At 35.3% G+C, this 16,862-nt stretch overlaps 1 protein-coding gene across 2 annotated transcripts in view; it reads left to right on the plus strand.

Annotated features, from left to right (window-relative positions):
• GXYLT1 (glucoside xylosyltransferase 1) overlaps positions 1–16,862 on the plus strand; it is an 86,363-nt gene that overhangs the window by 65,477 nt on the left and 4,024 nt on the right. For both annotated transcript variants that reach the window (XM_069094218.1, XM_069094219.1), the window contains 2 exons: positions 14,740–14,863; positions 15,338–15,510. In XM_069094218.1, coding sequence (XP_068950319.1) covers positions 14,740–14,863; positions 15,338–15,510 — 297 coding nt within the window. The remainder of the gene's footprint in view (positions 1–14,739; positions 14,864–15,337; positions 15,511–16,862) is intronic.

Genomic DNA, 16,862 nt, shown 5'->3' on the forward strand with positions numbered 1-16,862 from the left:
TTGGGGGATTTGACTCCTGGAAGATGCCTGCTCACCTAGACTGCTTTGAAGCACTAGAAGGTTTGGCTACTGGATGATGCCTGCCTGCTTGGAGTTGTGTTCCCTGTAGTTTGGTTCCTAGATGTGTGCTTCTTGTAGTTGTGCTGAAATACCTAGAGGTTTGGCTGCTGGAGAATGAATGCCTGCCTGTAGCTGTTCCTTCTGCAGTTGTGCTGAAGCACAGGGAGGTTTGAATGCTGGAGGACACCCTTCGGTGCATGTGGTTGTTTTTCAAGCTAGAATCTACAAGTTCCCCTAGCTGTGTCAAGGCACTCAGGGGGTCCTGGTGTTGGCACTTGCCTGCTCCCCCTGGGGCTCAGGATCTCCCCCTGATTTGCTGAGGTGAGACTTGCTACTGGCTTGCTGGGATGCCTCCCATCCTGTACTCTTCCCCTTCCACCAGAGCGAAAGGCACCTTTGCCATTAATCCCCCATGCTTCCCACACTACAAGACTATGACTTGATTATACTAATAGGTACTAAAAACAAAATGAAACACTAAATAAATTTAAAAAATTGAGTAAGCAAAGGAGAAAGGACCCAACCCTAGATAGTTTCAATGGGGAGGAGAAGATCTGGGTTCATATTCAGAGAAAAATAATAGAGCTAAAAAAAAGTCACTTTTTTGATGAGAAATATCAAATGATCCCAAGCACAAGAAGAGATATTGGAAGAACTTATAAAGGACTTTGAAAATGAAATAAGAGAGAATTTTTTTCCCCCAAATAAGGGGAAAAAAACAATCCAAGAAAATTATGAAAAGAAAGTCAATCAACTGGAAAAAGAGAATCAAAAAGGAAGCTTTTATTTTTCTAATTTTTTTTTTTGGAGGGGAGAAGGTAGTTGGGGTTAAGTGACTTGCCCAAGTTCACAGAGCTACTGTGTTTCCCTGATAATAAGACCTATCCCGAAAATAAGCCCTCCCCTTACTGTGTAAGATTCCTCTAAAATAAGCCCTCCCCCGAAAATAAGCCCTATTGAGATTGCTACTGTAGTGAAGGTGATCCCCTGCGCTACACGCTACATTACGGTACCCTCTGTATGCACCGTCCCCCCTTCCCTGGTGAAACGCACGCCGTGCTCCGAGCTGCATCCAATCAGAGCTGCAGCAGTGAGCGTGTCATCCTGTTCTTCCCCAGTGATTTGCTTATTGAATAAAGGTACATTTTTTTGTTCACATTTACCTGTTTATTAAAATTGCTGTCAATGTTCATTAAAATAAGCCCTCCCCTGAAAGTAAGCCCTCTGGTGTTTTTCTGTCCAAAAAAAATAATAAGACAGTGTCTTATTATTGGGGAAACACGGTAATTAAGAGTCAAGTGTCTGACACAAGGTTTGAACTCAGGTCCTTCTGACTTCAGCGCTGGTACTCTATTCACTGTGCTACCTATCTGCCCCAAGTCAAAAAGGAAGAACATAAGTCCTTGAAAATTGAATTGGGTGAGGGGAAGCTAATTATTCCAAAACACCAAGAAATCATAAAACAAAATCAAAAGAATGAAAAAAATAGAAGAGAAATTGAAACATCAGAAAAGCAACTGATCAGGAGAACAGATCAAGGAGAAATAATATAAGGATAGTCAGACTACTGAAAATTACAATAAGAAAAAAAAAGAATCTCGATACAATATCGCAAGAAATTATCAAGGGAAAATTGCCCTGAAGTTCTAGAACAAAAAGGCAAAGTAGAAATAGAATAAAATCCATCAATCACCACTTGAAAGAAATCCCAGAAGGAAAACTTATAGGAATATCATAGCTAAATTTCAGAACTTCCAGGTTAAGGAGAAAATATTGGAAGCAACAAGAAAAAAAATTTAAATATCATGGAGCTATAATAAGGATTATACAAGTCCTAGCAGCTGCTACACTGAAGGACTATAGATGTTGGAACTCTGTAGAGAAAAAGATCTGGGGTTTTGACCAAGGGTAACTTACCCAGCAAAATTAAATATAATCCTGAATGAAAAAATGTGGATATTTAATGAATTGAAAGACTTTCAGGTATTTGTGGTAAAGAACAGCAAAACTTAAGGGAAAATTCCACATACAACATTCAGGAGAAATAGAAGGTAAACATTAAGTTTAGAACAGTTATAAGGGATGCAATAAGGTCAAATTGTTTATTTTGTATATCTGAAAATATTAGCAATATTCTTATGACTGTCATTATTTGAGTAGTTTGAAAAAAAGGCATGACTGAACTGAGTATGATGGGAAGATTCTAAAAAAAAGGAAAGTGTAGGGTAAGATAAGAAGGAGTAAATATCTCATACAAATGAGGCATTAAAGGAAAAATTGGTACAGAAGAAGCAAATGAGGCAGCTAGGTAGTGCAGTGAATACAGCATTGATCTGGAGTGAGGAGGACCTGAGTTCAAATTTGGCCTCAGACACTTGACGCACTAGCTATGTGACCTTGGGCAAGTCACTTAACCCCAATTGTCTTGCCTTCCCCCCAAAGAAAATATTTTAAAAGAAGAAGCAAGTGGAAGGATGGCAGGTGGTACTAGAATCTTACTCTCATTGGGAATGGTTTAAAGAAGGAACTATGTATACCTAGAAAGGTATAAAAGTCTTCTGAATTCAGAAAGAAGAGGGAAAGAGGATAGGTGGGGGGAAAGGATAAAGGAGGAACTCTTAGAGGGGTGGGTAGGTTAAGAAATAGGAGGGCAAGGTAGTGGGTAGAAATAAAGTAGAGGAGTGAGAAAGGATAGGATAAATAGGGGGAGAAGGATAGTGAGGAATAGGAAGAAGGAAAAGGACAAGTTATAGCTTAGAATGTAAATGGGACAAATTTACCCATAAAATGGAAATGAATAGTAGATTAAAAATTTGAATTAAACAATATGTTGTTTTCAGGAAACGTTAAAAAAAATGAGAGACACACAAAGATAAAATAAAGGGCAGAAATAGAATTTAGAATGTAAAAAAAGCAGGGTTAGTAATGATCTCAGACAAAATTAAATTTAAAATAGATTCAATGAAAAGTGAAAAATAGAGAAACTACACTGTCAGCATTATTGAATATTGTTTTACATTATTTAAAATAAACAGACTGTAAAATACCTGAGTGTGTACCTGCCAAAACAGACACAGGAACTATATGAACATAAACAAAATAACGCTTTTCATACAAATAAAGACAGATCTAAATAATTGAAGTAACATTTATTGTTCATGGGTAGGTAAAAATAGTATAATTTTTAAATGACTATTTTACCTACTAATCTATTTATTAAATGCCATCCCAATTAAATTACTAAGAAATCATCTTGCTGAGTTAGAAAAAAATAATAAAGTTTCATTTGGAAGAGCAAAAGGTCAGGAACTTCAAAGAAACCAGGAGAAAAAGTTGTAAAGGAAGTAGATTCAGCAGTATTGAACCTTAAACTATATTATGAAGTGAGAGCATTATTGAAGTGAAAAAAGGATAATGTCTATTATTTTAAATTAAAATTCTCTTGTATAAATAAAACCTATGTAGCCAAGAATAGAAGGACTATAGAAGATTGGGGGGAAAATTTTCATAGACAATTTCTCAGATAGGATAATGTGATTGGGTTGGGATATTGCTGTGGTGTAGGAAATGATGAACTGGTTGATTTAGAAAAACAAGACTTGATCAGGAAGATGCTATCTACGTTCAGAGAAACAGATGATAGGAGGGAATAAGCACAGAATCTTATATATATGTTCCTGGGTGTATATGTGTGTGTATGTATATATATATGTATGTATGTTTATAGATTCTGATGTGTTTGTATATATATATATATAGCCACATTTAATTGTAAGCCTTCTTTAGGGGAAAGGAAGTAGAGTGGAAGAAGGGGAAAAAATAAAGTAAAAAGTGCACAGAAAGGAACAAAAGAAAACCAACAAGGAAGCAAAGTGGGAAGCTTTGAAGGCAATGTATAGTATTTATTATGTAGGTTTTATTGAAGTGGAAATTTATTGTTTTATATTGAATCCTCTCTTATAGTCTGCTGTGTACATGGCAGTATTTTTTTTCTTGTTTTTTATTTGTTTAAAATAAAAAAGAAAACTGCTCCCCCAAAATTGTACCTATAGTTCCTGAGTTTTTTTTGGCAGGTAGACTTCCAAGTATTTTATATTGTCTATAGTTATTGTAAATGGAATTTCTCATTCTACCTCTTGCTGCTGGACCTGGTTGGTAATACAGAGAAATGCTGATGATTTATGTAGGTTTTTTTTTTATATCCTGCAACTTTACTAAAGTTCTTAATTATTTCAAGTTGTTTTTTAGTTGATTCTCTAGGATTCTTTTAAGTATACTATCATATCATCTGCAAAGAGTGATACTTTTGTCTCCTCGTTGACTATTCTACTTCCTTCAATTTCTTTTTCTTCTCTTAATACTACAGCTAGCATTTCTATTATAATAGTGAATAATAGTGGTGATAATGGTTATCCTTGCTTCACCCCTGATCTTATTAGGAAGATTTCTAGCTTATCCTCAACAACTAATGCTTGCTGATGGTTTTAGTTAGATATTATTTGCCAATTTAAGGAAAACTTCTGTTTATTATTCTGCTTTTTTGGGTGTTTTTTAGTAGGATTGGGTGTTGTATTTGTCAGAGGCTTTTTCTGCATTTATTGAGATAATCCTTTGATTTCTATTGGTTTTGTAATTGATACGGTTAATTCTGCTGATAGCTTTCCAAATATTGAACTAGTTCTGCATTCCTGATATAAATCCTATCTGGTTATTGTATATGATCTTTGTGATACATTTTTGTATTCTGCTTGCTAGTATTTTATTTAAAATTTTTGCATCAATTGTTATTGATCATAGGGAATTAGGGAAATTAGTCTATAATTTTCTTTGTTTTTGCTCTTCCTGGTTTATGTATCAGCACCATATTTGTGTCCTAAAAGGAATTTGGTAAGATTCCTTTTCATCCATTTTTCCAAATAATTTATATAGTATTGGGATTGTTTTTTAAATGTTTCATAGAATTTGCTTGTGAATGTGCATTCTCCTGAGGACTTTTTCTTAGGCTGTTCACTGATGGCTTGTTTATTTTCTTTTTCTAAGACAGAGTTATTTAGATATTATATTTTTTATCCTGTTAATCTGGACAATTTAAGTTCTTATAAATATTTATCCATTTCACCTAGATTGTCAGATTTATTGGCATATAATTAGGCAAAATAGCTCCTGATAATTGCTTTAATTTCACCCCTTTGGTGGTAAATTAGCCCCTTTATTTTTTGGGGGGCTTTTTGGAGGGGGAAGGGCAGAACAATTGGGGTTAAGTGACTTGCCCAAGGTCAAATGGCTAGTGTTAAGTGTCTGAGGCCGGATTTGAATTCAGGTCCTCCTGACTCCAGGGCCAGTGCTCTACTCACTGTACCACCTAGCTGCCCCCACCCTTTAATTTTTGATACTCATAATTTGGTTTTCTTCTTTCCTTTTTAAAATCAAATTAACCAATGGCAAAACAAAGGTCAAACTGACTAGTAATGTCCTAGGATGTGGTAGGTGACCTTGGTCTTTCTAAATTAAGGTCTTTCCCAGGTCTCAGTTTGTCTCAGGCCATACCTATTCAAAGACTAAGGTGAAGAGGTTTTAAATACTGTTCTCCTCTGCTTCTTTATGCCTCTTTATGTGCTTCTTTAAGAAGATACTTTGAAAATCACAGAAGGTCAGCAGTGGGGATCTATTGGATTAAAAAGGCACTAATAATAGTGACTTAGGTAAACTTCCTCATTATAATGATCTAATTCAGCAAAGGATGGGGGTTAATCAGGGTCAGACTTAATGAAGTGGGCATAGAGAAGATTCTTTAACAAGAAGAATGACCTAGCAATGTTAGTAATAATTTTGCCAATTTCTTCAAGCAGTTTTGATATGCCTTCCATGTCATCCTGGCACATAATTAATTCACTATTAAGGGAGGAATCTAACAATAGAATTTTAAATACTAGGAAAGTGCTCAGTATTCATAGTAGTCCCCCAACTTGTCAGATTTTTCAGGAGAAAGGAATGCTAATTTTAATAGTTATAGAAACTGACTAGACTTTCAGATAGTAGTATCTGATTTTGTTAAAATTTTAACCATAACATTATCTAGAGAAATTTTAACAACTAGCCTAAAATATCAAATAATTCCCAGCAAGCTTCTTGGATTTTAATATTACTTTTTTTCTTGTATGGAAATGTTAAGGCATCTTTACCATTTTACTGAGTACTAACAACTGTTTCCACAGAGTGTTTGGACCCAGTGCCTCTTTTCCTACAACTCTATCCACATTGGTACCAAAACATAATACCCTGACTGATGAAGAGAATCCATCCTCAGACTTTTTTATGCAAACAGAAATTTGGGCTCATTTAAAATTCTGAAGTGACTACAGCTCCTAGACTGTGTTAGATGCATTAGATATTGTGTATGTAAGAGAGTTGATTCAGAGGGACATATTTTTCCCCATAATTTTTAGTATCCCCCAAAGATAAGATTATATACTGAAGGAATAGCACTTTCATTTTTTTAGATTAATAGAATCAGCAAAAAAAAAATGCTTTCAGAAAACTTTATGACCAAACAAGAGTTAGAGAGCATTATGAAATGCAAATTGGATAAAATTGAAAATTTTCTGTACAAATAAAGCCAGTGTAACCAAGATTAAGAGGGAAGTGGAATACTGGGAAAGAATTTTTACAACCCATGTCTCTGATAAAGGCCTCATTTCTAAAATATACAAAGAACTGAGGCAAATCTATAACAATACAAATCATTCCCCAATTGATAAATGGTCAAAGGATATGAACAGGCAGTTTTCAGAGGAAGAAATTAAAGCTATTGGGGCAGCCAGGTGGCTCAGCGAGTAAGAGCACTGGCTCCAGTGTCAGGATGACCTGGATCAAATCTGGGCTCCGATACTCAGCACCACACCCAGAAATAACTGGCCGTGTAACCTTGAGCAAGTTACTTAACCCCGATTTCTTTAAAAAAAAAAAAAAGAAATTAAAGCTATCTATAAGCATATGAAAAAATGCTCTAAATCACTACTGATTAGAGAAATGCAAATCAAAACACCTCACCAGTTAGATTGGCTAAAATGACAAAACAGGAAAATGATAAATGGTGGAGAGGATGTGGAAAAATTGGAGCACCAGTGCATTGTTGGTGGAGTTGTGAACTGATCCAACCATTCTAGAGAACAATTTGGAACTATGCTGAAAGGGCTATAAAAATGTGCATACCCTTTGACCCAGCAATGCCACTTCTGGGGCTGTATCCCAAAGAGATCATGGAAGTAGGAGAAAGATCCATATGTACAAAAATATTTATAGCAGTTCTTTTTGTGGTGGCAAAGAATTGGAAATCAAGGGGATGCCCATCAGTTGGGGAGTGGCTAAACAAGTTGTGGTATATGAATGTAATGGAATACTGTTGTGCTATAAGAAATGAGGAGCAGACAAACTTCACAATAACCTGGAGAGATTTGTATAAACTGATGCTGAGTGAAGAGAGCAGAACCAGGAGAACTTTGTACACAATTACAGACACATTGTATGTGTGATGACTAACTTTGACAGACTGGGCTCCTCTCAGCAATGCAAGGCTGTAAGACAACTCCAAAAGACTCAAGATGGAAAGAGATGTCCACATCCAGAGAAAGAACTATGGAGTCTGAATGTAGATTGAAGCAAACTACTTGCTCTCTTCTTTTTTTATTTTGTTTTGTTTCTTTGTTCTCATTGTTCACTCCATTGGTTATAATCCTTTGTAACTTGACTAATGTTTAATGTGAAGGTATTTGTAGATCCTATATTTGATTGCATGCCTCCATGGGGGGGGGGAGGAGGAAAGGGAGGGGGAGAAAATTAGAAACTCAAGGGACTGTGGAACTTAATGTTGTAAACTAAAAGTAAATAAGTAAATAAAAAAAAAGTACTTTCACTTCAACCACTTCAGCCTCCCTTCCCCAATTGAGAATAAAAGAAAAAGCAGTGCTCCATTAACAAACATTTTAAGGTGATGTACTCTATGACAAAGCATAATTGAAGTAGCTTGAAAAAAATGGGACATGTACACATTTTAAAAATCTGCCCCAAATGTTCACATGGACTATTTGTGCCCAACCTGTAGTAGTGCATTCTGAGCTCTTATTGGTCTGATCAGATATAGTCAAGACACACCACACTTGTCTCTAGCACAGATTGATGCCATATACCCTGCAAAACTGGGTCTGATCATTAAAAAAAAAAAAAGAGTAGTCTTCAATAAAAAGAAACATTTGAAAAATTCCTATTTAAAAGAAACAAAACAAACCAACCCAGATGTGAGTACATTTTAAAATTTGCAAACATACTGGAAAACAGAAATAGACGATAAATTTACAGATGCACTTTACCAAGGGAAGCACACTGGCTTCTTTGCTATCCTCTAACCAGTGAGACACTAAGCTCTTGGCTCAAGACTTTTCCCCTGGCTGTATCCTGCATGACTCAAATGCTCTCCCTCATCTCTTATTTCCTGGCTGCCTGCCAGTACCAACTAAAATCCCATCTTCTATGGACAGTCTTTCCTATCCCCTCTTTTAATTCTGGTATGTTTTTTTTCTTCTGTTTAATTATTTCCTATTTATCCCACTTGTTTATGCATATTTGTTTACTTATCTCCCCCATTAGATGGTGGACTCCTTGAGGCCAGGGACTGGGGACTTTGACTCTTTTTGTATCCTTAGCAGACTGACTTCTTATATCCCATGTAAATATATGTCATAGACCCAGGTATAAGTGTTTACATGTATGTAACATGTAATAATAAATCCCCATAAATATTCTCCATTTTCTTGAAGATTACAGAAAAGAAAATTTGTTGTCTTTTTAAAAATACTTATAACCTAACTTCTTGTTGCAGTTTTCTATTTAATTTTAGCCTGAACGTGATATAAATATAGTACTTTTCACCTCTTTCTGTAATTTCACTATTTTGACACCTGCTGATGGCAAACAAATTTGAAAAACATCTATGTATTTAACTTTCCCTCAGAGAATTCTTTTTTTAACGGTCAATTTTTTGGTTTCTCAATCATCCCATCATCTCCATCTTCCTCTCTTTTGAACCCCACAACCAATTACAGTACAAGATTTAAATAATTTTGATAGAAACTGTGACTTTAGCTGGCTTTTCTCCTCATTTAGCTGATTTATTTCATTTTCTTCTTGCTGTAAGAAAATTAAGGAAAATAAGCTAAGAATATTAATCTTCTTCAGGGTAGTGCTTGTGCATATTAGCATTACTCCTTAAGATGGTGCTATAAGATTTTTTAGGTTTAATATGACTTTTTGTTTACAAATTAATTTTATGCTTTTTTTTTTAATTTGAAGGTTTTTCTTTACATTACTAGTGTTTTATAAACTTCATATTAGGTCTGTACCAATGGCATTTAAAACATTTTACATTAACAAAATTAAACATTAAGCATTAAAACTTTACAAAACAGGTTTTTAAAAGACCAGATTCAGTCATTATTGTATATTCTCATTTGTGAATTATCTGTTATATAATTACACTTTTATAATAATTATAATACAGGAAGTGGATAAACATAAAAAATTATTGTTGCAGCACAAATAAGGATTTAGTATATTAATATTTATTATATTATCTTCCATGCAGGGATGTAGAATTTGATACCGATCATGAAATATTTTAAAACTTAAAGTCTCAGATGGCAAACAAATATAATGCAAATAGACCAAGGACATTAAGTGACTTGCCTGGAGTCACACAGGTAGTAGGTGACTGAGGCCAAATTTGAACTCAGGTCTTTCTGACTCCAGCCCAGCACTATATCCACTGACTCACCTACCTGCCTAATTTTTTGGTACTTTGATTGATATGGCACTAAATAAATAAATTTATTCATGTTCTTTTTTTTTTAAATAAGCAATTGGGGTTAAGTAACTTGCTCAAGGTTACATGGCCAGTTATTTTGTGTGGGTGCCAAGTATCTGAGGCCGGAACTGATCCCGGGTCTCCTGATACCGGGGCCGGCACTCTTACTCACTGCGCCACCTGGCCGCCCCTAAATTTATTCATGTTCTGTTGAAATTTCTATTATATTGGCTCAGCCTACCCATAAGTGATGAATAGTTCACCATATTTAGGTCTGTCTTTATGTAAAAAGTGTTTTGTAGTTTTATTCATGTAGTTACTGTCTGTATCTTGGCAGGTAGATTCTCAAGTATTCTGTAGTTAATTTAAATGCAATTTTTTGTATCTTATTTTGCTGTGCTATGTAATATGCAGAAATGCTGCTGACTTATATGAGTTTATTTTAGATCCTGAGACTTGTTCATGTTTCAATTACTTTTTTTTACTTGACCCTCCAGGGTTCTCTAATGAAACCATAAAATAATCTACAAAAAGCAGGACTTTCAGCCCTGGAGTCAGGAGGACCTGAGTTCAGATTCGGCCTCAGACACTTGACACACTGTCGTGTGACCCTGGGCAAGTCACTTAACCCTAATTGCCCTAAAAAACCCCCACCAAAACCCACAACTTTTGTGTCCTTATTGCCTATGCTTTTACCTCAACATTTTTTGTCTTTTTGCTATAGCTAGCATTTCTTGCATTGTATTAACTAATAATGGTGATAATGGACATTCTTTCTTTATCCCTGATTTTGTTGGAAAGGTCTAACAATAATAATAATATAGTGCCTACTATGTGCCAGGAAGAGGTAGCTTAGTGGATAGAACACTGGGCCTGGAGTCAGAAAGACCTAAATTCAAGTCTGGCCTCAGATACTTCCTGGCTGTGTGACCCCGGGCAAGTCAGTTAGCCTCTGGTTGCCTGACAAAATGGATTAGAGAAGGACTCCACTCCAAATTGCTCCAGTATCTTTGCCCAAAAAACCCAGAATGAGGTAATGCAGGGTCATAACTGAACAGCAACAGAAATGGGCCAGGAGCTGTGCTGAGCAATTTACAAACATTTGATCCTTCACCAGTCCTGTAGGGTAGGTGCTCTTATTATCTCTATTTTATGGATAAGGCAACTAGAACAGCGATTAAATGACTTGTTCAAGATCACACAGGTAGTAAGTGTGTGAGGTTGGATTTCAAATCATGTTTTCCTGATTTTCAGGCTTAGGGCTTTTGCTGCAGTGAGAAATGCTAGCAGTTTGGTTTCCACAGATTCTGTAGGTAGAGTTTACTGTATTAAGGAAAAGATCATTCATCCTTATGTATTCTAGTGGAAATGGGTGTTGTATTTTGTCAGACTTTTTCTTCATTGATTAATATAATCCTGATCTTTGCTGGTGGTTTTATTAATATTTTCTATTATGTCTCCTGCTTTTCTAATTTTAAACCTGCATTCCTGGTTTAATCCAGCATAGTCAGAATACATATTTTTTATACATTGGTATTGCCTCTTTGATGATATTTTATTTAAAAATTTTATGGGGGAGGCTAGGTGGTGCAGTGAGCAAAGCACCGGCCCCAGAGTCAGGAGGACCCGAGTTTGGTTCCGGCCTCAGACACTGAGCACACACACACACACACACACACACACACACACACACGCACAAAAACTAGCTGTGCAACCTTGGGCAAGTTACTTAACTCCAATTGCCCTCCAAAAGGCAAAAAGAAAAAAAATTTATGTTTATCTTTATGAGGGATAATTGATCTGTTGTTTTTTTTCTCTGCTTTGACTCTCCCTGGTTTAGTTATCAAGACAATATTTGTTGATAGAAGGAATTTGGTAGGATTCCATATTTTCCTATTTTCACAAGTAGTTTATGTAATATAGTAATTAATTATTCTTTGTTTGATAGAACTCATTTCTCTTGGAGTTCACTTTTGACGGAGTTTAATATCTTTTTCTGAGATTGAATTATTTAAATTCTCTTTATTCTGTCATTCTAGGAATCTTAAAAATATTCAACAATATTATTCAAGTTATTGTGTTTTTAGCATATAGTTGATCAAAATAATTTCTAATACACTTAAAAGATTCTATCTTGGGGTGGCAAGGTGATGCAGTGAATAGAGCACTGGCCCTAGAGTCAGGAGAACCTGAGTTAAAATCTGGCCTCAGACACTTAACAATTACTAGCTGTGTGATCTTGGGCAAGTCACTTAACCCCAATTGCCCTGCCTTCTCCCCTCCAAAAAGCAAAAAAAACAAATCTGTCTTTCCTTTATTTGTTGTAAATTTTCCTCTTCATTTTTGATACTGGTAATTTGTTTTATTTTTTTCCTTTTAAAAGTCAAATTAGCTAGTTGTTTGTTTACCTTATTGGTAAAAAAGCCTAGTTTTTCCCCCCTAATACTGTAGTGTTTTTGTTTTTGTTTTGGAGGGAGGAAGGCAAGGCAATTGGGGTTAAGTGACTTGCCCAAGGTCACACAGCTAGTAAGTGTGTTAGGTGTCTGAGGCCGAATTTGAACTCAGCCTTCTGACTCCAGGGCTGGTGCTCTACTCACTGTGCCACCTAACTGTTCCAGTACTGTAGTTTTCTTTTAAAAAATTTAGTTTTGACTTTTTTGATTCAATTTGATTTTCAGAATTTTTTTTGTTGTTCAATTGGTGTTTTAAATTTTTAATTCATTGGTTCTCTAAGTTTATTTAGTTCATGCCTTTCAGAAATACTCAAGAATTTTACCTGGCCAAGAGTGAATTTAGAAAAAAGAGATCTTTATTTCATGTCATTTCAGATGGGTGACTTGACCTTTTACCCCTAGTGAAAAGACTCAAGTACACATTTAAGCTAATTACATAGTCCTTTTTATAATCCATCTGGATTTGATTTTCACTCCTTGAATCCCATTGGTTAACATTTTGGAGTTCATTAAATCCTACCCCTTGACCAAATCCACTCATTTGCACATTTCAGTTCCCTCCTCTCTTATAAGGAAATGCCTAGCAGAATATATTTTTTGATTCTTTCCCAATTGTCTGCATCAGATAGCATAAGAAATTGCTAATAAATTTGACAAAAGCATTAGTCTGGGTTAAGAGACCTAGTCTTTGTGAATGACACCTAGCCTGGCATTCCCTTTTGATATACTAGAAGAGGCCTTCATAGGTATGCTGATTTGCCAGCCTCTCCCATTCTTCTGTACAAGCAGTTTTTGTCTCTGACGTTAGCCATCTGTATGGCTTCAAATAATTTCTGTTTTCATATAATTTTCTGTGGAAACAAAATTCAGTCATATCTTACAATACCGAACTTGTTGATGAAAGTATTTAGAGACATACATTTTCCTCTATGGACTTCTTTGAATACATTTTAAAATTTTGATTTGTTATTTCTTTGAAATTATGTGTTGTTTCTATGATTTATTCTTTAACACAGTAATTCATTAGGATTAAGTTATTCTTCAATTTATTTTTAATCCTTTCTTTAACTGCTCTTTATTGGATGAAAGTGTGTGTATTTAATGATGATCTCTATGCTGATGATTCTTTAGTCTTCCTGTTCTGTCCTAACCTTTCTGCTGACTTGCAGTCTCACATCTTCATCATGCTTTCCAACTTCTTGAACTGGATTTCCAATAGACATTTTAAACTAAACCAGAACTCCTTATCTTTCTCCTTTAATCCTCCCTACATCCTACCTCCCTTAATACTTTGAGAGCAAAACAATCCTCTCAGCCCCTCAGGCTTGTAATTCCTTATTATCTCTCATCCTCCATATCCATTCTGTTGTCCAGACCTGTGGATTTAACCTTTGGGACATCTCTTGAATATGCACCTTTTTCTCATCTGACCCTCCCACCATTTTGGTGCAGGTCCTCAAGAAAATTTTGTAACAAATCAGATATTTAGGAGTAATTTAATCTGTAAAATGCTTCACAAAATGAATCATGCTCTCATTTTTTTTGTTGTTCAATTGGTGTTTTAAATTTTTAATTCATTGGTTCTCTAAGTTTATTTAGTTCATGCCTTTCAGAAATACTCAAGAATTTTACCAGGCCAAGAGTGAATTTAGAAAAAAGAGATCTTTATTTCATGTCATGTGACTTGACCTTTGATCACCTTGATAGGTGACTATCTCTATATTATGGTTCTTTGGCTTATCTTTGAAGGGAAGTTTTTCCACAACATTATCATCAAAGGGAAATTTGAATTAGTTATAGCTATTGTGAAAGTTAAGATATGTATCATCCTGATTTACTATATGCACTCCCAACACTATTTGTACCATGTGTCAATTTAAATTCATTAATCTACAACTAACTTTAAGTGCTACAACAACCCAAATTACTCTTGTTTATGCTACCAGTATTGGGTAAGGGAACTATTAGTGTAAACCTGGAGAATTAACTATATAAATGAATATATATGTATGTTTGATATTATATATACATATTTATTAAATATTTTATACATACATATACATATAAAATCAGAACTCATAAATTCCCATGAAAACCTCTAGTAAAACTTAAATTTATATTTTCTCTAAGTTGTTTTATTTATTAGGCCCTTTTCTTACCCCTACATTTGATAACTGAATCAGAAGACATTTTCATAGAGGAAACCAAGAATAAATAAGCCAAGGAGGACTAAACGCTGTGTTGTTATCTTTTCCCTTAGCTGTAAATTTTTGTGTGACATAAAGATGAATAATTTTGCAAAATAAGTCTACTAGATGTTCTTTTGAGACAATGCTTAAATATAATCTTAATGTGTTTCTTTCCTTACAGAATGACATGACAACTGCTCGTTTACAATGGGGAGAGATACTTATGCCATTACTTAAAAAATACAAACTTAATATCACATGGGGTGATCAAGATTTGTTAAATATAATGTTTTTTCATAACCCAGGTAATTTGATGTTTTTGTACTTTTAAACATACTTTTTTTTTTTTAAAGCAATCGGGGTTAAGTAACTTGCTCAAGGTTACACGGCCAGTTATTTCTGGGTGTGGTGCTGAGTATCTGAGCCCGGATTTGATCCAGGTCATCCCAACACTGGAGCCGGTGCTGTTACTCGCTGTGCTACCTGCCTGCCCCTTAAACATACTTTTTAAGCCACGTGGACAATTCCTAGTCATCAGAAATTTAGAATTGTCATAGTTTTCAGGGAGTAATTAAACTTATTCTTGTCATCATTATTTTTGAAGTCATGTTCTAAATAACAAGGTTTTTAAAAATTTTTATAAATTTTGTCATGTAAAAATTCTATAGTAGAAAGTAAAGTCCTTCCCAAGTATTAACTCTATAGAAAATTCTTAAAAGTTTGTTTTTAGAGTTATGCTCAACTCAGTCTTTCTTGTGATATGTTTTTTCTACATTTAGAAAGCCTTTTTGTTTTTCCATGCCAATGGAATTATCGGCCTGATCATTGTATATATGGAAGTAATTGTCGAGAAGCTGAAGAAGAAGGAATCTTTATTCTCCATGGGAACAGAGGTGTTTACCATGATGATAAGCAGCCAGTATTTAGAGCTATTTATGAAGCACTGCGAAATGTAAGCATTTGCTCTTTTATTAGTTTTTTTTGAAAAATAAAATCTTGACTTCTCCACCACCTTCTCTAAATTCCCTTCTCCTATTCATCACACTTTCTTGCCTCCAGCCCTGTCCATTTTAGTTTGGGTGAGATATGCTTCCCATATTCCAGAGAATAAATATGAATTCTTTGAATAAGTTGAAACACCAGGAGGAGAGAGGCTTCTGTAAATGTGAAGCAATTAACTCAGTAGAACAAGTCACGGACAGTTAAAGGGAACTCCCATCACCTTCCAAGTTTCCCTTGATACACTGCGTAGTTGGGTGACCAAGATAATTTCTTGTAATCTCATTGAAATGCAAGTAGTGAACTGTATTTTCTAGCACATAACTGGAATGGCACTTTCCCTAGGGAGTTTAAAAAACAGTCATCGTGAACCTGTTGTTTTAAGGCACTGGACTAAGTGCTATGGAAAGTGTAGAAATGACTATGAAGACACCACTGCCCTCAAGGGACTTAGAGTAAAGAAAGGGAAATAAAATGTATGTATAAATTAATAAAATCCAAAGTAGAATGTCATAAACATTGTAGAATAGGTGGAAGCAAATGCTGTTGAGAGAATATTAAGATGGTGATCTTCCATCTTCAGGATCAGGGAAGATTTCATGGAGTGGGTAGTTTTTTATTTTAAATTTGTGGGTTAAGATTTACATAAATATAGATGACATTGACAGAGAGGGAAGCATTTATGGTAGACGGAATAGTATAGGCAAAGGTAGTATAAAGCTTAGATTCTAGAAATGGGAAGAAATCCAGCTTAACCAAAGTATAAAGGAAAAGAATTCTGAGATGGAAGGGGTCTGAAGGCCATGTAGTCCATGAACATCCCTGATAAGTGACTTTCCAGCCTTTCTTTGAATACCTCCATTGTTGAAAAGAAAAACTTTTTTCCTATTTATTTATCTATTCATTCATTTACTTGTTTATTTATTCATTTATTTTTTTTTAAGCAATTGGAGTTAAGTAACTTGCTCAAGGTTACACGGCCAGTTATTTCTGGGTGTGGTGCTAAGTATCTGAGCCCAGATTCGATCCCCAGGTCATCCCGACACTGGGCCTGGTGCTCTTACTTGCTGAGCCACCTGGCCGCCTCTGAGCAGTTGGGGTTAAGTAACTTGCTCAGGGTTACACGGCCAGGTGTTTCTGGGTGGATGCTAAGTGTCTGAGCCTGGATTCGATCCCCAGGTCATCCCGACACTGGGGCCGGTGCTCTTACTTGCTGTGCTACCTGGCTGCCCCCATTCATTTATTTTTAACGTTAATTTAAAAAATTTTTAGTTCCACTTCTCTCTCCTGCCTGTCCTTTTTTCA

This window comes from Petaurus breviceps, unplaced genomic scaffold (genome assembly GCF_028583685.1).
Source record: "Petaurus breviceps papuanus isolate PSGF00001 unplaced genomic scaffold, PetGlider_PUasm1.0 216, whole genome shotgun sequence".
Taxonomy (NCBI): domain Eukaryota; kingdom Metazoa; phylum Chordata; class Mammalia; order Diprotodontia; family Petauridae; genus Petaurus; species Petaurus breviceps.